Here is a 23,087-nt window from a genome sequence, read left to right on the forward strand (position 1 = left end):
GTTGGTTGCACAGCCGGGCGCAGTGGCTCACACCTGTAATCCCAATACTTTGGGAGGCCAAGGCAGGTGGATCACCTGAGGTAGGAAGTTTGGGACCAGCCTGACCAATATGGAGAAACCCCGTCTCTACTAAAAATACGAAATTAGCCGGACGTGGTGGTGCATGTCTGTAATCCCAGCTACTCGGGAGGCTGAGGCAGGAGAATCACTTGAACCCAGGAGGCGCAGGTTGCAGTGAGCCAAGATCACGCCATTGCACTCCAGCCTGAGCAAGAACAGCGATACTCCATCTCAAAAAAAAAAAGATTGCAATATGAAATCTAAAATCATATCAGTAAGTTTTTTGTACTGTGTTACACTGAAATATACTGATCTGTCTTGTGCTTTGAATGGATCTTGTACTATACATGATTCTGTAACACCATGCATTGATCAGTTGAAAAACACCAGTTGACCAGGTTATGGAAATCTTCAAATGCTGACGTATTTCACTGTACAACAGCAAAAAATCATATTTGGCAATATCACCTCCAATCTAACTAGAACAGTCTTTTATGTACTGGGAACCCATCAAGCTTACCATAGCAGAGGTAAGTTCTTCAAATTTCTACTTTTCATTTGAAAGCTTCAGTTTTTTCATTCACAACAAATACTATCACTTGTTTTCCTTGAAGTCATAGGTTTACTTCATTATTTTCCAAAAAAAATTGCCAAATATTCAAATTGTGATAATTACAGATTGCCTGTAAACTCTTCTTTGAAGTAAAAATGGTGTTCCATGAAAAAGGTGGCTAGCTCAGCTCAAATACCCCTCAAACTTTTTCCTAATACTTTTTTTTCTATTTTTCTTTTCTTTCTTTTTAATAGAGATGGGGTCTCACTATGTTGACCAGGCTGGTCTCGAACTCCTGACCTCAAGTGATCCTCCCATCTCGTCCTCCCAAAGTGCTGGGATTACAGGCATGAGCCACTGTGCCTGGCTTCACCACTCAAACAGTTTAACAATGTTTTCCCTTATTTACCCGCGCGGTATGCAGCAGAAGAGCAAAAGGCACAATCCCAATTATGTCACAAATACCAAAAAAGCATGTACTCAAGATTAGGATGTAATAAAATTCATAATTTTTACAGTTTCATCAAAAACATTAAGTAAAATTGGCTTGTTTTAATTTTTAAAATTAAAAATTAATTTGCATGGCAGTGAACAATACAATGACTACCAGCCCAGTTTGCTACTCTGACTTGCACTAAGATGTCAACAATTTTACTCACCATTGCTTTTGAACCACCAATGAAAATGTCTGCAGTGAAAAAGGCAAGCAATGACTAGATATTATTATAAAAATAGTTTTGACTTTGTGCACCCCCTAACTATAGAACAAAGCCGGAAATTAAAAGTACTAGTACAGAGCTCCAGATTCTACAGACTCCTTCAAGTCCCATCCAAGCAAGCAGTAAAAGGAGATAATTTCTGCATTTTCTCTCAAAAATGCTAATATATTACTAAAATATACACACATGTATCATCTGACATCAAATCCATCATCAACTTCTACCAGCTCTATCTTATCACCCCCCCAGTTTCCCCCAACTATAATAGTTTTTTATACTGACCCCTGCCTCACACAACAGCCCGAGCGAGCCTTTTAAAATCAAATTGTGTTACTCCTCTGCTCAAAACCCTTAAACAGCTTCCCACATTGCTCTGAGTAAAACCCCAAATCCTTAGCAAGGGTCTAAAAAAGTTGTGCCTCTCAAATCTCATATCTCTTACCACCCTCCCCCTTACTTTGTTCCAGCCACGTCAACCTTTCTTTCCTTGAATGTAGTACCTTTGCTTTTGCTATTTTCTGCTTGAAACTCTGTTCTGCCAGATATCTGCTCCCTAGTTTTCTTTAGGTAACTGCTTACATTTCTTATTCATTGGTATCTTTCCTGACTCTGACCTCAAGGAAATAATTACTACTTTTCCTTCCCTGTACTCTCAGCACTCTTTATCCTCTGCTTAATTTTACTCTATAATACTTATCATTATCAGTCATATCATATATTTATTAGTTTGTTGTCTGTCTCTCCCACTGGAATGTAAGCTCCATTATAACAGACACTTTGTCAGTTTTGTTCACTGCTATAACCTCAGTACATAAAACACTGTCCATCACGTATTATTAGAAGCTTAGTATCTGTTGAATGAATGAAATCAGAGAAAAAAGAAACTATAAAGAACCAGAAGAGCATTGTCAAAATCTGATTTTACTCTCCAAAAAGCATTTCATATTAGGACAATGCAGGTCTCCACCTAATTCTGTATGAAAACCAAACAAAAGCTATATATGCATAAGAGGATATGTAACATAGCATAAGTTTTTACAGAACTCACTACAGTGCTAAGAAAGGGCATGCATTAACTGCCTGATAAGATATTTGCAGCCAAGAATCCAACTTCATAGCTGGGCACGGTGGCTCATACCTGTAATCCCAGCACTTTTGGAGGCCAAGGTGGACGGATCACCTGAGGTCAGGAGTTTGAGACCTGCCTGACCAACATGGAGAAATCCAGTCTCTACTAAAAATACAAAATTAGCTGGGCGTGGTGGCACATGCCTGTAATCCCAGCTACTCAGGAGGCTGAGGCAGGAGAATCACTTGAACCTGGGAGGAAGAGGTTGCGGTGAGCCGAAATCATGCCATTGCACTCCAGCCTGGGCAACAAGAGCAAAAACTCCGTCTCAAAAAAAAAAAAAAAGAAATCAACTGAGCTACACCAATAGTAAACAAAAAGTAACTTATAGGAGAGTCAAATAAACCTAATTAACCCTTTAGGAGACTCACACACAGTATGAATTCAACCATCAGATAAAACCTCAATTGAGGCCGGGCACAGTGGCTCACGCCTGTAATCCCAGGACTTTGGGAGGCCGAGACGGGCGGATCACCTGAGGTCGGGAGTTCGAGACCAGCCTGACTAACATGGAGAAACTTCATTTCTACTAAAACACAAAATTAGCCGAGTTTGGTGGTGCATGCCTGTAATCCCAGCTACTCAGGAGGCTGAGGCAACAGAATTGCTTGAACCCAGGAGGCAGAGGTTGCGGTGAGCCAAGATTAAACCATTGCACTCCAGCCTGGGCAACAAGAGCGAAATTCCGTCTCAAAAGAAACAACAACAAAACAAAAACAAAAACAAAATAACCCCTCAATTGAAGTCCTGTCTAAACCTCAGAAAGAAAGAGTAGCTTCTGAAGGATGGTACTTAATACCAAAGGTGAGAGCAACATACTGATATTAATTGGTATTGTGCGAACCTTCAGAGTTAAAATATTTCAGTCCTTTTCCCATTTGAGACTATAAAGCTCCAAGAGGCAGATATTATTGTATCTGCTTATTTCAGAGGTTAAATAATATCATTAAAACCAGTTCATAGAGAAGCATGGTCTCAAACTCAGATATGACCCTGATCTGATCAATACAGAAAAGGCAAAAGAACTTTTCCCTTTTTCCTACCCCTATTTTACATACTTCAGTCTTTCCCTAAAACTGATCTCCCAGCTCTCCCTCAAGAAAATAAATGGTATAGGAACAGAACCATATTGTTTGCCTGCCTGGCCCCCATCCAATTCTCTAGGAACTGCACTCATTTTCTGGAACCCAAGCATTCTGATAATTACATTGTACTCTGAATTAAAGTAGATTTTTATGACTTAAGAATGGCATCAACTTGGGGCAGCTATCCTACCAAAAACTCAATTCTCCAATGAGTCCTCTAGAATTCTCCTACCTCACTGAGGATGCCCAGGACCCAACATCACCAATAATCACCCATTTCTGCTACCTTTTTTGCCAAAGCTAGATGGTCAGAATTTCTATTCCTATTGCAGCCCAGTGCAGAAAAGGGGAGAAGAGGATCCTCCCTCCCTTTTAAGACACAGTTCTGAAGATGTGTTCTTATCACAACATTTGTAAGCAGTGGGTGAAGTTCCATAGTACTAATGGTGACACCATCAAGAAACACAGCCACTTAATGCAAGGCCAGTCCTACTCTGTTGGAGATGCACATGGTGAAGAAAGACAAGAAAGAAGGAAGATGACATTCATCTAATAATGAAGATCAACTATATCAACCCTGATCAATGGAGTAACACTTCACCACCAAATCACGCCCACACCCAGGTAAGGTGTATAACACACTTTAATGTGTTATAAACTTGAGCCTCTAGACACCACTTTCTTCCTAAGGAAACTGAGGTCTGTCCTACAAAAACAAAGTTTAAAAAAACCTATAAAACAAAAAGCAAATAAACAAACATAAAACTACTAAAGTTCTTTTAAACACAAGCCATCATTTTAACCCTCTCCTGGTTAAAATTATTCACCAGGAGCTTAAAGTTTTTGTTGTTTTTTTTTCATGCAGAGATTAGCTTTATAGTCACCTCTTCTAAAAGAGATCTATTACGTATTATTCTTTTGTATCACCCATCATGAAAGTTTTAGTGACTAAAACAAAGCAGAGAAAAAAAATATATCAAAAGGAAGATACAAAATTTATACAGAATAAACCAAAATAAACATACCCTATGGCCACCAAATAGATTATCCTATCTTTTCAATCCTCAAAAGCACTTTTTTTTTTTTTCTTTTTTGAGATGGAGTTTAGCTCTTGTTGCCCAAGCTGGAGTGCAATGGTACAATCTCAGCTCACCCCAACCTCCACCTCCTGGGTTCAAGCGATTCTCCTGCCTCAGCCTCTCGAGTGGCTAGGATTACAGGTGCCTGGCACCATGCCCGGCTAATGTTTTGTATTTTTAGTAGAAACAGGGTTTCACCATGTTAGGCTGGTCTCGAACCCCTGACCTCAGATGATCAGCCTGCCTTGGCCTCCCAAAGTGCTGGGATTACAGGCGTAAGCCACCGTGCCAGGCCTGCACCTTTTTAATCTTTCTGAAATTGAGATTTTTTTCAATCACTGGCTAAAGAAATCTGCCAGCCACAAGGCAGACATTTTACACATTAATCATTTCATTGTCACTTCCCTGTGGCAACTGCATCGGCAGGAATATTCTTAATTGAATTTTAACTTATAATTCGAAATCTCTAACATTGTGTGAAATAGCTTCAAGAACATATTACCATGAAAATATAAGTAAATATGAAAATTAACAAGGAAAAATTAAAATTAAGTATATATAGAGAAGATGGCTTGTCACCTGCCAGGCAACGTAATTAAAGGCAGGAGAAACTGCCAAATTTCTCAGAATAAATCAGAAATTTTTCACATCTAGGAAAGGCTGGCTTGAGCAATTCATATGTTCAGGACTTTCATCACTTTGGCACCTAAAAGCTTCTGACTAGCATCCAAGAGAAGCTGCTTAGCTTCTTAAGGACATTTAACTCAAGGGAAAAAACAAAATTACAAGTCTAACCAATAGGAAGTATAGTCAAACCAAGAAAATCTATATGTTTCATATTCTCAATTCTCAATAAGTAAAATTATTATCAATTATAAAAAATGTCATGTCATCATGATCCTTTGCCAAACTATCAATGGCAAAAATTGATTCAGAAAAATCCTTACACTGACAGTGGAAAAAGGCTTAGATTCAATCTTTTAATTTCACACTAAAGAAAAAAGTGGTATATAACCAAAGACACAGAGTTCCATAATTTTGTGTACATTTAATATTTCTTCCCCATCCAAAAAACAGCTGTTATTAAGTGATAAGTCACAATCAGGCATATTTGAATACAATGTATACATGATTTTATAGCTGTTACTGTACTTAACATACCTCAAGAAATATGTTTGGACCCAGAATACAATACTTCACAAAATAACTGATGACTCAAAAAAAAAATTCCTATTCAACCAATATTTTACCACAAAACTAAAAGCTCTATGCTTTCTCCTATTCAATTTAAGTCAATAACTTGCAAATGCACACACATACCAAAAAATTTTACCAAATGAGAGAGAGTTTAAACTCAAATAGCTTATGAACGGAACTAAATAGTGATCAAATCAGGATTCAACAAGCTCTCCAGGTACAATAAAGGACCAAAACTAACAAAATGGCCGGGCGCGGTGGCTCAAGCCTGTAATCCCAGCACTTTGGGAGGCTGAGACGGGCGGATGACGAGGTCAGGAGATCGAGACCATCCTGGCTAACACGGTGAAACCCCGTCTCTACTAAAAAATACGAAAAACTAGCCGGGCAAGGTGGCGGGCGCCTGTAGTCCCAGCTACTCCGGAGGCTGAGGCAGGAAAATGGCGTAAACCGGGGAGGCGGAGCTTGCAGTGAGCCGAGATGGCGCCACTGCACTCCAGCCTGGGGGACAGAGCGAGACTCCGTCTCAAAAAAAAAAAAAAAAAAAAAAAAAAAAAAACTAACAAAATAAAATGTAATAATGCTAAAGTCCTTTGTTGAGGTTAAAAAAATAAATACATAGAAGAAGGGATAGAATGGAAAGACAGCAGATCACTTGAGAACAAAACATAATTTAAAAATTAACATACTCTTGGGCAGGCACGGTGGCTCATGCCTGTAATCCTAGCACTTTAGTAGGCTGAGGTGCACAGATCACTTAAGGTCAGGAGTTCCAGACCAGCCTGGCCAACATGGTGAAACCCTATCTCTACTAAAAATACAAAAATATAAAAATTAGCCAGTGTGGTAGTGCATGCCTGTAGTCCTAGTTACTCAGGAGGCTGAGACAGGAGAATTGCTTGAACCCAGAAGACGGAGGCTGCAGAGAGCCAAGATTGCACCACTGTACTTCAGCTTGGGTAACAGAGTGAGATTCCATCACAAAAAATAAATTAATTAATTAACATACTCTTGCACTGCATAACTGTGTGCTGCTTTACAGCAATATAGTCTCCCTGTTGTCTTTGCTAATGAGGCTAATATATCTCCAGCAATAAGGTTAGTTCTGGGCACCATCTTCTAAGGGAAGAATTAACAAACAAGTTCTACTAAACAATGACGAAGATTTTCATTTACTTATTTAACACACATATAGTATTTACTATGTTTCAGGGACTATTCTAAATACTTTACAAACAATGTGATGAGGAATAGATACAAAAGTTAGGAATATTTAACCTGAAGGTAATCTTGCCAAATCTCTAAAGGGCTATCATGTGGACAAAGTAGCCCATTTATGTGGGCCATTATATAAAAAAAAGTAACAAACAGGGCTGAGATCTGGGCTCCACAAAACCTGAGCTGTCCAATGGTAGAATCTCTTTACAAGACTCTTGTAAGGAATGAGAAAAAAATATAAAGAATTTTGCTATAAAACCCCAAATGCACATTATGAGAATTGACTTCCTTGCAATATAGTGGGTCCCAATCAATAGAAATACTTACAAAGAGGTTCATGATATGCTTTGGAGTCCTTGCTATGATTCATAGCTTTGAGATTTATACTATGTAACTTTAGTGACGTTTCCTTGCCTCTCTAGGCTTTACTTTTCTTATTTTTAAAATGAGTATAAAACTATCTGCTTTGGGCTGGGCGCGGTGGCTCATGCCTGTAATCCCAGCACTTTGGAAGGCCGAGGTGGGTGGATTACCTGAGGCCAGGAGTTTTAGATCGGCCTGGCCAACACGGTGAAACCCAGTTTCTACTAAAAATACAAAAATTAGCCGGGCATGGTGGCACACGCCTGTGGTCCCAGCTGCTCAGGAGGCTGAGGCAGAAGAATCGCTTGAACCTGGGAGGCAGAGACTACAGCAAGACCAGATGATTCCACTGCACTCCTTTGCAGGGCTGCTGTGAGGATTAAATGTTACAATGTATGTAAACACTTAGCACCCTGCTGACCTACTGGATAAATTGTATCTATAATAAGGACAATAATCATCACTGTCACCATGTTGGGAAAGGAATCCTTATGATGAACATAAAACTATGTAATACATGGTATAATTGTCTGGCTCTGCTATGTACCTGTATGAGTGTATTATTCTGCTATGCATTTATGTTAAAGCAATCCAAAGAGAATATACAGCTTTTATTTATTTATTTTATTTTTATTTTTATTTTTGAGACCGAGTCTCTGTTACCCAGGCTGGAGTGCAATGGTACGATCTCGGCTCACTGCAACCTCCGTCTCCCGGGTTCAAGTGATCCTCCTGCCTCAGCTTGCCAAGTAGCTGGGATTACAGGCATGCACCACCATGCCAGGCTAATTTTTGTATTTTCAGTAGAGACGGGCTTTCACTATGTTGGTCAGGCTGGTCTTGAACTCCTGACCTCAGTAATCCATCCACCTCGGCCTCCCAAACTGCTGGGATTACAGGTGTGAGCCCCCGCACCTATCCCAGTTGCTTTTGTTTAAGTGATCAAAACTAAAAGTAATAACGTATCCGAAAAATTTATGAGGCTATGGGAGAAAAAAAGACTAAATAAGAAGCACATTAAATTGAAGCCACTGTTCCTAGGACGCCTCACTGTAGGAGATGAGCATGTACACATTGCAGGGGGGAAAACAATTATATTTACCCCAGGTATGTGAACCACTGGTTACATTAATCAGAAACATCAACGATATAAGGTCAGCTACACACAATAAAAAAACCTTACTTTAAAAAAGTGAATTTCAGTGGGCTAAGAACAAGAGTTTAAGAGTATATAGGATTCTAATTACTTTGAACAGAATTTGAACTTAAACAAATGTACTCCTAAATGTTGGGTTGAAGACAGGGAAGCCCAATAATCCTGTAATTCAATACCTTCAGTGATACTCATCCATCTCTTATTTCAAAGGGAGTTAACTCTCAAACTTTTTATCTGTTTCAGGGATATTTCAAGGTAATGTAACTATGGCTACTATGTAGACCAAATTTGAAAAACTTCCTAATAATTGACTACTAAACTGAAGCTACAACCCATCTTCCACTAACAACAGTTTTCCAGAGGGTTAGAATATAATTACCATCATCAATCAACAAACAACATTATGCTTCTACTATAATAATAAAATGATTAAGTAATTTAAATGTAAGAATGAAAAACTGGCTGCAACTTTAAGATACTTTTTTGGGGATTTACGATAAATGATAGGTGGTGATTTTATTACATTACAACATTGTAAATTCGGAAAACAAATGCAGTTGTTAGAGAATTATACAGCCAAGAGAAACCTTACTCTTTTTTTATCTGAATTTTTGTCCTAAAAAGCCTACAATCCGATGGAATTAAGGGAACTTATTTCACAGGCAAATATTTCATTGATACGTATATCATTCTGAGCAGAAAGTTGGTTGAGCGTGTTCTAACTGAATGTATACACTTTTCATATTAAAAGCAGAGCGATCAACAATATGTGCCAACTACCCAGTTTAAAACGGCCTATTAAATGTTAAAATGTCAGTGTTCACATTAGTTTTCATTAATAAATTTACTCTTGCTTAAAAGTTAACTCAGTCACACGATTTTTTAGAATTAAACAAAAAATTCAGCTTACAAGGCAAAAAGAAATGGTTAATATAGACTAAGATAAAATTACTATGAAAATCATAATTCTATTTTCAGTCACAGTCATCAAGATTAGACATTACTATTAGCAATTATCTACTTAAAACAAGCAAAACATCAAATCCCTACTCCAACAAAAATCGGCTGTTGAGAAGTCTAACTGTTCTAGGTATCAAATACCGACAAATTTCTACCGTGTGGCTTTCAGAAATCAAACATTCTAAGTTTACTATAAGCAGACAAAAAAGAAACAACCTGGTGGCAGGCAGAATCACAACCAGTTGCCGTCAAGATGGGATCTGTTATGAGTAATGAAGGGAGGAGGGCAATTTATGTGTTCAAAATTTAAAATGCCAAGGTGGGAGAAAGGGGAGAGAAATAAAAAATACATAGCTCTATAAACAAAGGGAGAAAACCAGGTTGGGTGAGAGGCAACCTAAAATTTCTGGCAGTCCAGAATCAGCAAATCGAAGGCCTGTCTCAAACAAAACAGCTTCTCACGAGAAACTTTGAAGTGGGCAAGGAGGATACATTCCTTTGCACCCACAAGAACCAACCCCCTGACCACTGGCACGCTATTACTGAGTCGGTCATGATTTACCGAATGGCCCGGATGATGGGCAAAGGAGAGGAAAGAAGAGTCTGCTGGAGGGGGGGCCTAGCATTCCAGAAGCCTGGGGAGGCACACCCTAGGCTCGGGGAAGGAGAGAGGTGGAGAGGGGCTAGCACTCCTCACCGTGATTATCTTTCTGCCCGATATTGTGAGTGCGGATGAGAGAGGAAAGTCTCCTCACATCCCCCTTGAAGACGCACTCGTGCACTGGGTAGTGTGCAGGGCAACTGCCTGCATCCGCGACGACAGCAACGGGGTTGGTGCCGGCCAGAAGGGCCGGGGACTGGGAGGTGGCAGTCACGGAGGAATTGTGCAGCGGCAGAGCCGGGGCGCCGGGGGGATTGGAGGAGGACGGAGCTGCCTTCAGCTGCAGCCGGTGGTGATGGTTACTGAAGATCTTATGACAAGATTTGCCGCCCTTGCCAATCCTGCTTCTGGTAAAGGTGCCGCCAAGGGCAGCCGCCGCTTCCTCATCCCCGGGCTCCAGCAGGTCCCCTTCTTCTTTGCTGGGCTTGTGGTCCCTCCGCAGTGAGCGGATCTTCTCCCCGGTCATCGCCGCCGCCAGGGGCAAGGCGGGGAATCGGGAGGCTCACCGCCGGCGACGGAGCTGGCGCTGCGGCGGCCCAAGGCGATTAGAGCGGTGGCCAGGAGCCTCCAGCGCAGCATGAACTCCCACTGCGCCCCCGAGCCTGGGACAAACGCATCTCCCGGGGAAGAGCCGGCTCTCGCCTAGGCACGAAGGGACGCGCGCTCGCTGGGGGGAGCTAGAGCTCAGGTGCCCACGACATCAAGATCTCAGCCTCGCCGTCGCAGCTGCCGTCGCCGCCTCACACCGAAAAACAGGGTACGGCCATCTTACTCTTGCTCCTCTCGCGAGAGCTCCCCCCGCGAGAGCTCCCCCCGGGAGCGAAGAGAGAGAGGAAACACCGCGATAAGAGAGCCACCGGCTCCCTCCCTCGCACCTTGTATTCCCAGAATCACTAGGCGCCGGCGCCTCCCAGGCAGCGTGTTTCCGCCCCGAGCTGGAGTTTCCCAGCTGCCAGCCGACCTCGAGACGGCACTCCCACCAACCGCGCTTTTTGTGGGCGGTCTGAAGCCACAGCCTGCGTTGGATATGTTCGGTGCATGTTATAAACAACCACTTAAACCCTCCGGATCTGCGCCTACCGCAGAGGAATGCAGAATGACGCCACGGCACGCAGGATGTGATGTCGCCGAGATGCACAGAATACTCGTTCAATCAACATTTACTGAGCATCTACTTCATGCCATACACCGAGCTAGCAAATATGTAGAGCACCTGTCCTGATTGCAAGGAGCACTATACAAGAGGAATGACAGCCAAACAATTAAAAGAGGAGGCGGGGTTGCACGCAAAAAAGGGAGGGGCGAATTTTTGTGTTGAGTTGTCAGGAAACTCATAGAAGAGTTTAGGGGCTGACTTTGGAAAATGATGGGCTGTCCAGCAAACGGAAAGAGGGGAGGCCACTCAAATATGTATTCGATGAATGAATTTCGGGCAGATGTCAGAGTTAACATGAGGGTGGAGACACTCAAGGAGCGCAAATAATCGTGTAACTGAAATATAATTGTATTAGTTCATGGCCAACCTCAACCTAGTGTCAAACTCTGAAGAAACGTGAATCTGCCAACCATAAAGCTTTAACAAAGTAACTAAAGCTGGCCACTGAGGAGGTAAGGATGGGGGTTAGTAAAACATCCTAAAGATCTTAACCCATTTAGCTCTCCAAAGTTCCCCTCTATTCTGACATCAAATACTTCAGGTCTTTTTTTTTTTTTTTTTTTTTTTTTTTTTTGACAGCGCCTCTGTAGTCCAGGCTAGAGTACAGTGGTGTGATCTCGGCTCACTGCGACCTCCATCTCCCAGGTCCAAGTGATTCTCCTGCCTCAGCCTCCAGAGTAGCTGGGATTATAGGCCCGCGCCACCCCACCAAGCTAATTTTTGTACTTTTAGTAGAGACGGGGTTTCGCCATGTTGGCCAGTCTGGTCTTGAACCCTGACCTTAGTGATCCGCCAGCCTCAGCCTCCCAAAGTGCTGGGATTACAGGCATGAGCCACTGCGCTCAGCCAGATCTCTTCTTTCTGAAGTTTATACTACCACTAACTCATCTCCACAAACAAACAATTCTGTGGGCCTCTCTTAATCCTCCCCGATCACTCAACTTTTCACCTCCAATTTTCTTCCCAGTCTATTCAAATAAACCTCTTTCTTCCTTTTCTTTCTTTTTCAGTGGAGTGGAGAGTTCCGTTTATGTTAAAACATTACCCAATCAGCAGTTCAAAGCATCCTCTTGCGACAGCAATAGAGATTGAACAAATACATGCAGTAATATTTTCTTCTTCCACAATAGCCAATATTTATTGTTAACGCTAAGCCAGGCAGTATGCTTGGCACTTTATATGCTGTTATCTCCCCCTGATTAGCATTAATATCCTCACTTGAAGTTTTTTAACTTCAAGTTTAAAAAACTTGCCCAATACTTCAATGCTAGCATGTGGTATAATCAAATCTGACTGTAAGGCTAGAGAGAGAGGAAGGGCCAGGTCATGCAGGGCTTTGTATGTCATCTTAAAAGTTTACACTTGGCCAGGCGCGGTGGCTCACGCCTGTAATCCCAGCTCTTTGGGAGGCCGAGGCAGGCGGATCATGAGGTCAGGAGTTTGAGACCAGCCTGGCCAATATGGTGAAACCCCCTCTCTACTAAAAACACAAACATTAGCTGGATGTGGTGGCATTCGCCTGTACTCCCAGCTACTCCGGAGGCTGAGGCAGAAGAATCGCTTGAACCCAGGAGGCAGGGCTGCAGTGGGCCGAGATCATGCCACTGCACTCCAGCCTCGGCGACACAGTGAGACTCTGTCCAAAAAAAAAAAAAAGAGAGAGAATAGTCTTTTTAGAGAACTTAAAGCAGGGAATAGCATAATGCAATTCACCTTTTTAGAAAATTCAGTCACTCAGGCCAGGCGCAGTGGCTCATGCCTGTAATCCCACCACTTTGGAAGACCGAGGTGGGTGGATCACCTGAGGTCAGGAGTTCAAAACCAGCCTGGTCAACATGGTGAAACCCCGTCTCTACTAAAAATACAAAAATTAGCTGGGCATGGTGGGCACCTGTAATCCCAGCTACTCAGGAGGCTGAGGCAGGAGAATCGCTTGAACCTGGGAGGTAGAGGTTGCAGTGAGCCAAGATCGTGCCATTGCACTGCAGCCTGGGTGAGAAGAGCAAAACTCCGTCTCTAAATAAATAAATAAATGAAAATTCAGTCACTCATACTTTAGATAAGCATCAAGAACAGAATTTTAAAGAAGTGTGCGGTAATTCAGATGATGAGAGCATGAACCAAATTAGTGAGAGTGAGGCAGAAAAAGGTTTAAGAGATTTTTTTAAAAATGAGTTCAATCTTAGCATATTGAGTTGAAAGTTGCTTATCTGTAGGGAGTTAGATGGTCTACATTTTAGATATTTGCAAGTGATCCTTAGGTGATAGAGAACCAGGTATAGGCTGGATTCAGAAGTTATTATTACACAGAAGTTGATGCTCAGGAAGTAGGTGAGTTCCCCAAAGAAGAGTTTATAGAGTGAGAAATTAAGAAGGTCCAGTATAGAACAAAATCTTGAAAACACCAATATTCAAAGCGTGTGTATAGGGAAAGTGGCCAGCATACTATTATTACTAAAAACCTACACCAAATTATATCTCATTATACTTGTGAAGTATTCTATCACTAGATCCTAGATTTGAAATTTCTTTATTAGTGGCTGTCACCCATGAATGACATGGATGTCACCCATGGAATGTGGAAACTCCTAAGTATCCCTCCAGTAAAATACATACCAAAAATAATAGTCAGGCCAAGTGTGGTAGCTCACACCTATAATCCCAACACTTTGAAAGACCAAAGCGGGAGGATCACTTGAGGTCAGGAGTTTGAAACCAGCCTAGGCAACATAGTGGAATCCCATCTCTATCAAAAAATATAAAAAAATTAGCCACCTGTGGTGCTGAACACCTGTAGTCCCAGCTACTCAGGAGGCTGGGGTGGGAGACCCACTTGAGCCCGGGAGTCCAAGGCTGCAGTGAACTGGGATTGCACCACTGCACACCAGCCTGAGTGACAGGTAACCTGTTTTAAAAGTAAATCATCATTCTCAGCAAACTGTCGCAAGAATAGAAAACCAAACACCACATGTTTTCACTCATAGGTGGGAACTGAACAATGAAAACACTTGGAAACAAGAAGGGGAACATCACACACTGGGGCCTGTTGTGGGGTGGGGGGAGAGGGGAGGGATAGCATTAGGAGATATACCTAATGTAAATGACGAATTAATGGGTGCAGCACACCAACATGGCACATGTATACATATGTAACAAACTTGCACGTTGTGCACATGTACCCTAGAACTTAAAGTATAATAAAAAGGAAAAATAAATAAATAAATAAAATTCATCTTTATTTATTATTTATGTTATTTAATTTTGAGACGGAGTTTTGCTCTTGTTGCCCATGCTGGACTGCAACGGTGTGGTCTCGGCTCACTGCAACCTCTGCCTTCTGGGTTCAAACGATTCTCCTGCCTCAGCCTCCCAAGTAGTTGAGATTACAGGTCTCCATCAGCATGCCCAGCTATTTTTTGTATTTTTAATAGAGATGGGGTTTCACCATGTAGGACAGGCTGGTCTCAAACCTCTGGCCTCAGGTGATCTGCCCACCTCGGCCTCCCAAAGTGCTGGGATTACAGGCATGAACCACCATACCAGGACTTATTTTTTGTTGTTTTTTTGAGATGGGGTCTCATTTTGTCAGCTAGGCTGAAGTGCAGTGGTGTGATTTCAGCTCACTGCAACCTCCACCTCCCAGGCTCAAGTGGATCCTCCTGCTTCAGCCTCCCAAGTACTGGCACTATAGGGCCTAGCTAATTTTTGTATTTTTTTGTAGAAACTGGGTTTGACCATGTCACCCAGGCTAATCTCAAACTCCTGGACTCAAACCATTAACTCACCTCGGCTTCCTGAAGTGTTGGGGTTACAGGTGTGAGCTACTGCCCCCGGCCCATTCATTATTATTTTTTTTTTTTATAGAGACTGTGTCTCACTGTGTTGGCCAGGCTAGCCTTGAACTCCTGGGCCCAAGCGATCCTTCTACCTCGGCCTCCCAAAGTGCTGAGACTACAGGTGTGAGCCACTGCACTTGGCCCCATCTATTATTTTTAAGGGCTTGTAAAAATGGCAGAAATATAAGATTACAATATATTATTAAAAAGATAGAAATATGACTGTAATACATTATGAAAAATACAAGGATTGAAATTATATAAGCTCCCAATATAATATAAAAGAGGAAGTCATTAATTCTATTTGGGGAAAATAGAAATTGGATGATCGGAAAATCTTTCTGGGGCTGGGCGTGGTGGCTTACGCCTGTAATCCCAGCACTTTGGAAGGCCGAGGTGGGCAGGTCACTTGAGGTCAGGAGTTCAGCCTGACCAATGGTGAAACCCCATTTCTACTGAAAAATACAAAAGAATCAGCCAGACATGGTGACGTCTGCTGGTAGTCCTAGCTGCTCGGGAGGCTGAGGCAGGAGCCTCAGTTTGACTCCTGAACCCAGGAGGCAAAGGTTGCAGTGAGATTGCGCCACTGCACACCAGCCTGGGCGATATAGAGTGAGACTCTCTCTAAAAAAAAAAAAAAAAAAAAAAAAAGAATTACATCAAATTTTATCTCTTCTTAGCACAAGTATTTTTTTTTTAACTTGGCATAGAATTCAGAGCCAGGAAATTGTGTTGAACTAACTCTCTAAATAAAATCTAGCATGGCATTCTATTATGAACGTATGCCACAAACCACAATAGTATTAGCATTAGTAGTACCTGTGACTTCACGACCAAAAAAACCACAGATATTTTCATTTCACATAACAGTTGCTGCAGACAACTCAAAATTTCATTTGTAGCCATTAGTACCTCTAAAATTAGCTTAATACGTATGCTCATTGCTATGTCTTGTTCTTGTTGTTTTTTTTTTTTTTTTTTTTTTTTTTTTTTTTGAGACGGAGTCTCGCTCTGTCACCCAGGCGGGAGTGCAGTGGCCGGATTTCAGCTCACTGCAAGCTCCGCCTCCCGGGTTCACGCCATTCTCCTGCCTCAGCCTCCGGAGTAGCTGGGACTACAGGCGCCCGCCACCTCGCCCGGCTAGTTTTTTGTATTTTTTAGTAGAGACGGGGTTTCACCGCGTTAGCCAGGATGGTCTCGATCTCCTGACCTTGTGATCCACCGGTCTCGGCCTCCCAAAGTGCTGGGATTACAGGCTTGAGCCACCGCGCCCGGCCAATGTCTTGTTCTTTAATGAGTTAATGAAGAAGCATATATACTACTGTATTACGAATTTGCTTTTAACATATTTTGTTGGCTATTTCAATACTCAAAATTTCCTTGTAATCTAAAATATTTTACACATTTAAAAACACTGTTCTGAAAATGGGTCCCTAGGTTTCTCCACACTGCCAAAGCGTCAATGGCACAAAAACAGAAGTTAGGAACTTCTTCATAGGAATATTTAATGATACCTGCCCATTCGTCTCCTTTTCTCTCCTATCCAGCAACCCATCATTCTGAATTAGGTGTCCCTCCTTTGTCTTCTTTCTGATTTCCCATTGTAACTTCTGCTTGCCTCCTTGATATTCTTATCAGGTCTCAACTAATCCTTGGAGCTCTCTGAGTACTGGAACCATGCTGACCATTGCTGTATGCAGAGTGCCCTACAGGGAGTGAATGCTTAATATTAATAATAAGCAGTTGTTGAATTAATCAATTCATTAGAACACAAAACCCCAAGTATCTTCAAGGTACTAAGACAACTGCAGACTCAGTAATGAGATGCTTTAAATAATCCCAATATAACTACACTGAAATTAGCTACTACGCTCTTGGATTCTTACATGAAACCAAAGGGTAGATACATCATTTAGGACTTTTTGTTTTTCATATGCAAGTAACAATAAATTCAGTTGAAACAGGGTTAAATTAAAGGAATGTATTGACTTACATACCAGAAAGGTGCAGAGATAAGTCTTCAAGAGTGGCCCCTCAGGATCCCGTGTCAGTTTTTCAGTGAATCTCTCAGTGTTTCTCTCTGTATGAGGAGTCCTCCTCAGGCCAGCTTCCTTCAAGAACACAAGATAGCTGCCAGCAGCTAACAGCGGCTACATGCTTCCTCCTTAAGGTCCAAAGGAGTTCCTGCTCCCAGATAAATCTGGAGTATGACGCTTACAAAATAACCTAGAGTCCAATCTGTGTCCCAGAGAACGGTGATTGGCTCAGGCCTGAGTTATCTGACAAACCCCTGTGAAGAAGGGGATTACTCAGATTAGTTTCACCCAATCAGAATTGATCTTGGAGCCAGAGGTGGGGCCAAGCTCTCCAAACCGTGAACTGTTTCATAATGGGAATGAGGTGGGGAATAATGTGGGAGATACAAACGCGAGAGTGGTCAGCAAAGGTACTACACCCAAAGACTTAAAACAGGATTTTGCTTCAAAAAAATCTGTTATCACAGTGTCTTAAATTCAATATGATAAAATATGTAGGGATTATCAATTATATCAATATGTAATGAGTAAATAACTTCACTGGTAAACACTGTATTTACTTTTTATTCAAATTTTACCAAGATAGAATGCAATCCAACAATTCAAGTGTAGAACTAAACTACTGGCCATGTGCTGTGGTTCATGCCTGTAATCCCAGCCCTTTGGGAGGCCGAGGCTGGTAGATCACCTGAGGACAGGAGTTCGAGACCAGCCTGGCCAACATGGCAAAACCCCATCTCTACTAAAAATACAAAAATTAGCCGGACATGGTGGTGCACCCCTATAATCCAAGCTACCCAGGAGGCTGGGGCAGGAGTATAGCTTGAAGCTGGGAGGCGGAGGTTGCAGTGAGCCGAGATTGTGCCATTGCACTCCTGCCTGTGTGACAGAGATAGAGTCCATGCCAAAAGGAAAAAAACAAAACAAACAAAAAAAAAAACACTGAAAACTAAACTACTGAATTTGCTAGATAATACTCTGTAGTTCTACAAATTAGCAAATTAATTTCTCTCATGGTGTAGTTACCCCAAATAATGCTCAATTTGCCTTGAATAACAGAAAGCTTCTGGAAAATGAATGTTTTTCAACTTTTTCTTTTTTTTTTCTTTCTTTTTTTTTTTTTTAAGACGGAGTCTCGCTCTGTCGCCCAAACTGGAGTGCAGTGGCCAGATCTCAGCTCACTGCAAGCTCCACCTTTCGGGTTCACGCCATTCTCCTGCCTCAGCCTCCCGAGTAGCTGGGACTATAGGCGCCCGCCACCTCGCCCGGCTAGGTTTTTGTATTGTTTAGTAGAGACGGGGTTTCACCGTGTTAGCCAGGATGCTCTCGATCTCCTGACTTTGTGATCCGCCCGTCTCGGCCTCCCAAAGTGCTGGGATTACAGGCTTGAGCCACCGCGCCCGGCCCTCAACTTTTCTAATGAGAGTTTTGTTAAATAGTTTATGTGCTCACCAACACAAAACACTGACTAGACAGTTAAATCTGGCTCTAAGAAAGAACATTCTGAATTTTGCCAGAAATTTATGTATCCATATTAGCCCTATACAAAGCACATAATCCCTGTCGTGGTATCTTCATTTAACAAAAGCAGTAGTATGGTAACATGAAATACAGAACAGCAGTACTGTACAAAATAAAATCTCACTCGTTATATTTTTTAATATAACGAGTCAGCAGACATCTGTAGTTACTAACCTTACTCAATTCTCGTTGCATTGCATACTAATAATGTTTCTAGTGTAAACATTAGTGCAAGTTTAGTCTACATCTTTTTTCTTTCATCTTCTCTGAAGATTTGTGTTTCATATTCTCACAATAATCTGGAATATGATTTCCTACACTCCACATTGGCTGAACAAGATCTAGGAGTATTTTGTTTGATAGATGATACAGCTGTCTGACTGATGAGGTAATCGTCTCTGAAATCTGATAACACAACAGTACACTGACAGATTAAAATAACAAACCATGTAAATCAATACTTTCTTCACACATTTTACTTCCATCTCCCTGGGTCTCAGTATTTTTCTGTTTCCTCTAAATCTGCCCCCTTCCTTTCTCAGAGGCAATGCAGAGCACTTTCCCTTTCTTCTACAGTTTCTGATCAGTGGTTATCAGTGATTTTGTAAAATTTCTCTTAAGTAATCAGAAAAAAATCTGAGAAGCAGGGGTTGCCAAGGAAACCAGAGCCAATAACAGCCGGAAGTTCCTGAAGGAAGAAACTCGTTTGAGACAGATAAAACCCACAGACTGATTTGGAGGAAGAGGGAAAAAAATGCCAGGATCATAGTGAAAGGCTAAGTCAATGACATGAAAAGGAAAAGATAAAGTACAACATTCATAATTAAAATTATTTTTAGATCGACAAAGGCTAGAAACAAGAGAATTAGAACAGACACAGGAATGGGTTTTTTAGTGAAAGAAGAGGTTAAGACACAAAGGGTAGGCCCAATACTTTGGAAGGCCGAGGCAGGTGGATCACTCGAGGCCAGGAGTTCAAGACCAGACTGGCCAACATGACGAAAACCCATCTCTACTAAAAATACAAAAATTAGCCAGGCGTGGTGGTGCATGCCTATAATCCCAGTTACTACAGAGGCTGAGCAGGAAAAATGCTTGAACCCGGGAGGTGGAGGTTGCAGTGAGCCGAGATCCAGCCTGGGCAACAGGGCACGACTGTCTCAAAAAAAAAAAAAAAAAAGGGTAGTGTGTAAGAGATTAAATGGTATAGATAGACAAGGGTCAGTACTTGTGTCCATAGCTTCCTGGATATGTTTTATTTTAAATTAATTTATTGCTCAGAATATATGTAACTATATTCTGTATCTACAGTCTAAATACTCTGGACTGGTGCAGTGGCTCACGCCTATAATCCTAGCACTTGGGGATGCCGAGGCGGGTGCATCACCTGAGGTCAGGAGTTCAAGACCAGCCTGGCCAACATGGCCAAACCCCGTGTCTACTAAAAATACAAAAATTAGCTGGGCGTGGTGGCAGGTGCCTGTAATCCCAGCTACTCGGGAGGCTGAGGCAGGAGAATCACTTTTACCTAGGGGCAGAGGTTGCAGTGAGCCGAGATTGTGCCACTGCACTCCAGCCTGGGTGACAGAGTGAGACTCTGTCTCAAAAATAAAAATAAAAATAAATTAAATTAAATTAAATTAAAATTAAAATAAGATAAATAAAAATTCCTCAAGAACAACTAACTCAAAACTTCCAAAATGAAACTCATCTCCATCAGCAATCTCACTGGCCAAATCCATATTTCACTTTTCATTACCTTTGACTCCTCCCTTGCCATGAGGCAGGAAAATAGTGTCTGGAGACAGGAAACATAAGGCCAATTCACACTTGAGCTATGACAGGAAATATCCTCTCCATAGGGTGTATGCTGTAAATAACTTCGTAATTTTACTTCATCCTCTGCATTTACATAGGATGTAACCCAAGTAACTAATGGAATCCTCTAGGGGGTATTTAAACTCCCAAAAAAAATCTGTAACAGGTCCTTTGAGCCCCTATGCTCGGGCCGGCTCCCACGCTGTGGAGTGTACTTTCATTTTCAGTAAAACCCTTCGTTCCTTCCTCGCTTTGTGCATTTTGTCCAATTTTTTGTTCAAGATGCCAAGAACCTGGACCCCCTCCACCGTTAACAGTCATAAACTCCACATTCAACCAGTCACAAAATCTTGACCTTTCTACCTACTGCAGAGCTCTAAAATGGTACTATTTCTCTTGATTTTTCCACTGCTGATAAAAAGAGTAAAACTCTGTAAAATATTTGAAGAGATTCATTCTGAATCAAATATGAGTGACCATGGCCTGTGACACAGCCCTCAGGAGGTCCTGAGAACATGTGCCCCAGGTAGTCGGGGTACAGCTTAGTTTTATACATTTTAGGGAGGCACGAGACATTAACCAAACACATTTAAGAAATACATTGGTTTGGTCCAGAAAGGCAGGACAGCTTGAGGTGGTGAGGGAGACTTCAGGCTATCAGTAAATTTATTTGTTTTTGTTTTGTTTGAAATGGAGTTTCCCTGGGACACCCAGGATGGAGTACAATGGTGTGATCTCGGCTCACTGCAACCTCAGCTTCTTGGTTTCAAGCAATTCTCCTGCCTCAGCCTCTTGAGTAGCTGGGACTACAGGCATGTGCCACCACGCCTGGCTAATTTTTGTATTTTCAGTATAGATGGGGTTTCACCATATTGGCCAGGCTATTCTTGAACTCCTGACCTCAAGTGATCCGCCTGCCTCGGCCTCCCAAAGTGCTGGGATTACAGGCCTGAGTCACTGCACCCGGTTTATAGGTGTATTTAAAAATTTTCTAGTTGACAATTGGTTGAGTTTGTCTAAAGACCTGGAATTAACAGAAAGGATTGGCTGGGTTAAGATAAAGGATTGTGGAGACCCAAGTTCTTATTTGCAGAAGAAGCCTTCAAGTACTAGGCTTCAGAGAGAAGAGACTGTAAAATGTTTCTTATCAGACTTAAAGTCTGTGCTGATGTTAATGCTGGAGAGGTGTAATGAGGTATGTTCGACCACCACTTCCCATCAGGACCTGAAACAGTCTCTGCAGCTAAATTTTAAAAGAGCCCTGAATGAGGAGGAAGTCCATTCAGATAGATGGTTGGAAGGGGGGTCTGAGAATTTTATTTTTGGTTCATACTACTAGCCATATTTGAATTCAGGCTACCATTACTTGAAACTGTCTCCAAACTGATCTGTCACTCCCATTTCCCACCTATGCTTGCACACACAAAACCCCACATCACTCACACCTTGGATTGCCAGATGTATCAAATAAAATTATAGGACACCCAGTTAAATTTAAAGTTCAAATATCCAACAACTTTTTAGTGTACGTGTATCCCAAATAGGACAGGGATATTTGTAATACTTGAGATATTGTCCCAAGCAGTATTTGGGATGTACTTATACTTAAAAAAAAAATAAAAAAAATAAAAAAATGTTGGCCGGGTGCGGTGGATCATGCCTGTAATTCCAGCACTTTGGGAGGCTGAGGCGGGTGGATCACGAGGTCGGGAGACTGAGACTATCCTGGTTAACACGGTGAAACCCCGTCTCTACTAAAAAATACAAAAAATTAGCCAGGCGCAGTGATGGGCGCCTGTAGTCCCAGCTACTGGGGAGTCAGAGGCAGGAGAATGGCGTGAACCCGGGAGGCGGAGCTTGCAGTGAGCTGCGATGGCGCCACCGCACTCCAGCCTGGGCGACAGAGCGAGACTCCGTCTCCAGGGGGGGAAAAAAAATGTTGTTTATCTGAAATTCACATTTACCTGGACTTCCCTAAAGCAAAAATAAAATTGTAAGGCCCCCCGGAGCATCTGAATAGACTTCCTCCACAGCCAGGGTGCTCTTAAAATTTAACCTGAGGGCTGGGCGCAGTGGCTCACGCCTATAATCCCAGCATTTTGGGAGGCCGAGCCGGGTGGATCATCTGAGGTCAGGAGTTCGAGACCAGCCTGGACAACGTGGTGAAAACCCGTCCCTACTAAAAATACAAAAATTAGCTGAGCATGGTGGCAGGCACCTGTAACCCCAGCCACTTATGAGGCTGAGGCAGGAGAAAGGCTTGAAACCAGGAGGTGGAGGTTGCAGTGAGTCAAGATTGTATCATTGCAATCTAGCCTGGGTAACAAGAGTTAAATTCTGTCTCAAAAAAAAAAAAAAAATTAACCTGAGAGACTGGTTCAGGCCATAATGAGAAATGGGGATCAGACCTGCTTCATGATACCTCTCCAACATTAACATCAACACAGACCTTAAATCTTAAATAGACCTTTACAGTCTATTCTCTATGATGCCTGCTACCTGGAGACTTCATCTGCATGATAAAACTTTGGTCTCTGCAA

The 23,087-nt window shown here is 42.1% G+C and overlaps 2 protein-coding genes across 4 annotated transcripts in view; both read right to left on the reverse strand.

The window, feature by feature from the left end:
• Positions 1-11,044, reverse strand: part of ANKRD13C (ankyrin repeat domain 13C) — an 87,927-nt gene extending 76,883 nt beyond the window's left edge. For all 3 annotated transcript variants that reach the window (XM_050804626.1, XM_050804616.1, XM_050804606.1), the window contains exon 1: positions 10,217-11,044. In XM_050804626.1, coding sequence (XP_050660583.1) covers positions 10,217-10,646 — 430 coding nt within the window. In that variant the 5' untranslated portion in view covers positions 10,647-11,044. The remainder of the gene's footprint in view (positions 1-10,216) is intronic.
• LRRC40 (leucine rich repeat containing 40) overlaps positions 1-23,087 on the reverse strand; it is a 370,991-nt gene that overhangs the window by 194,883 nt on the left and 153,021 nt on the right. The window lies entirely within an intron of this gene.

This window comes from Macaca thibetana, chromosome 1 (genome assembly GCF_024542745.1).
Source record: "Macaca thibetana thibetana isolate TM-01 chromosome 1, ASM2454274v1, whole genome shotgun sequence".
Lineage (NCBI taxonomy): Eukaryota > Metazoa > Chordata > Mammalia > Primates > Cercopithecidae > Macaca > Macaca thibetana.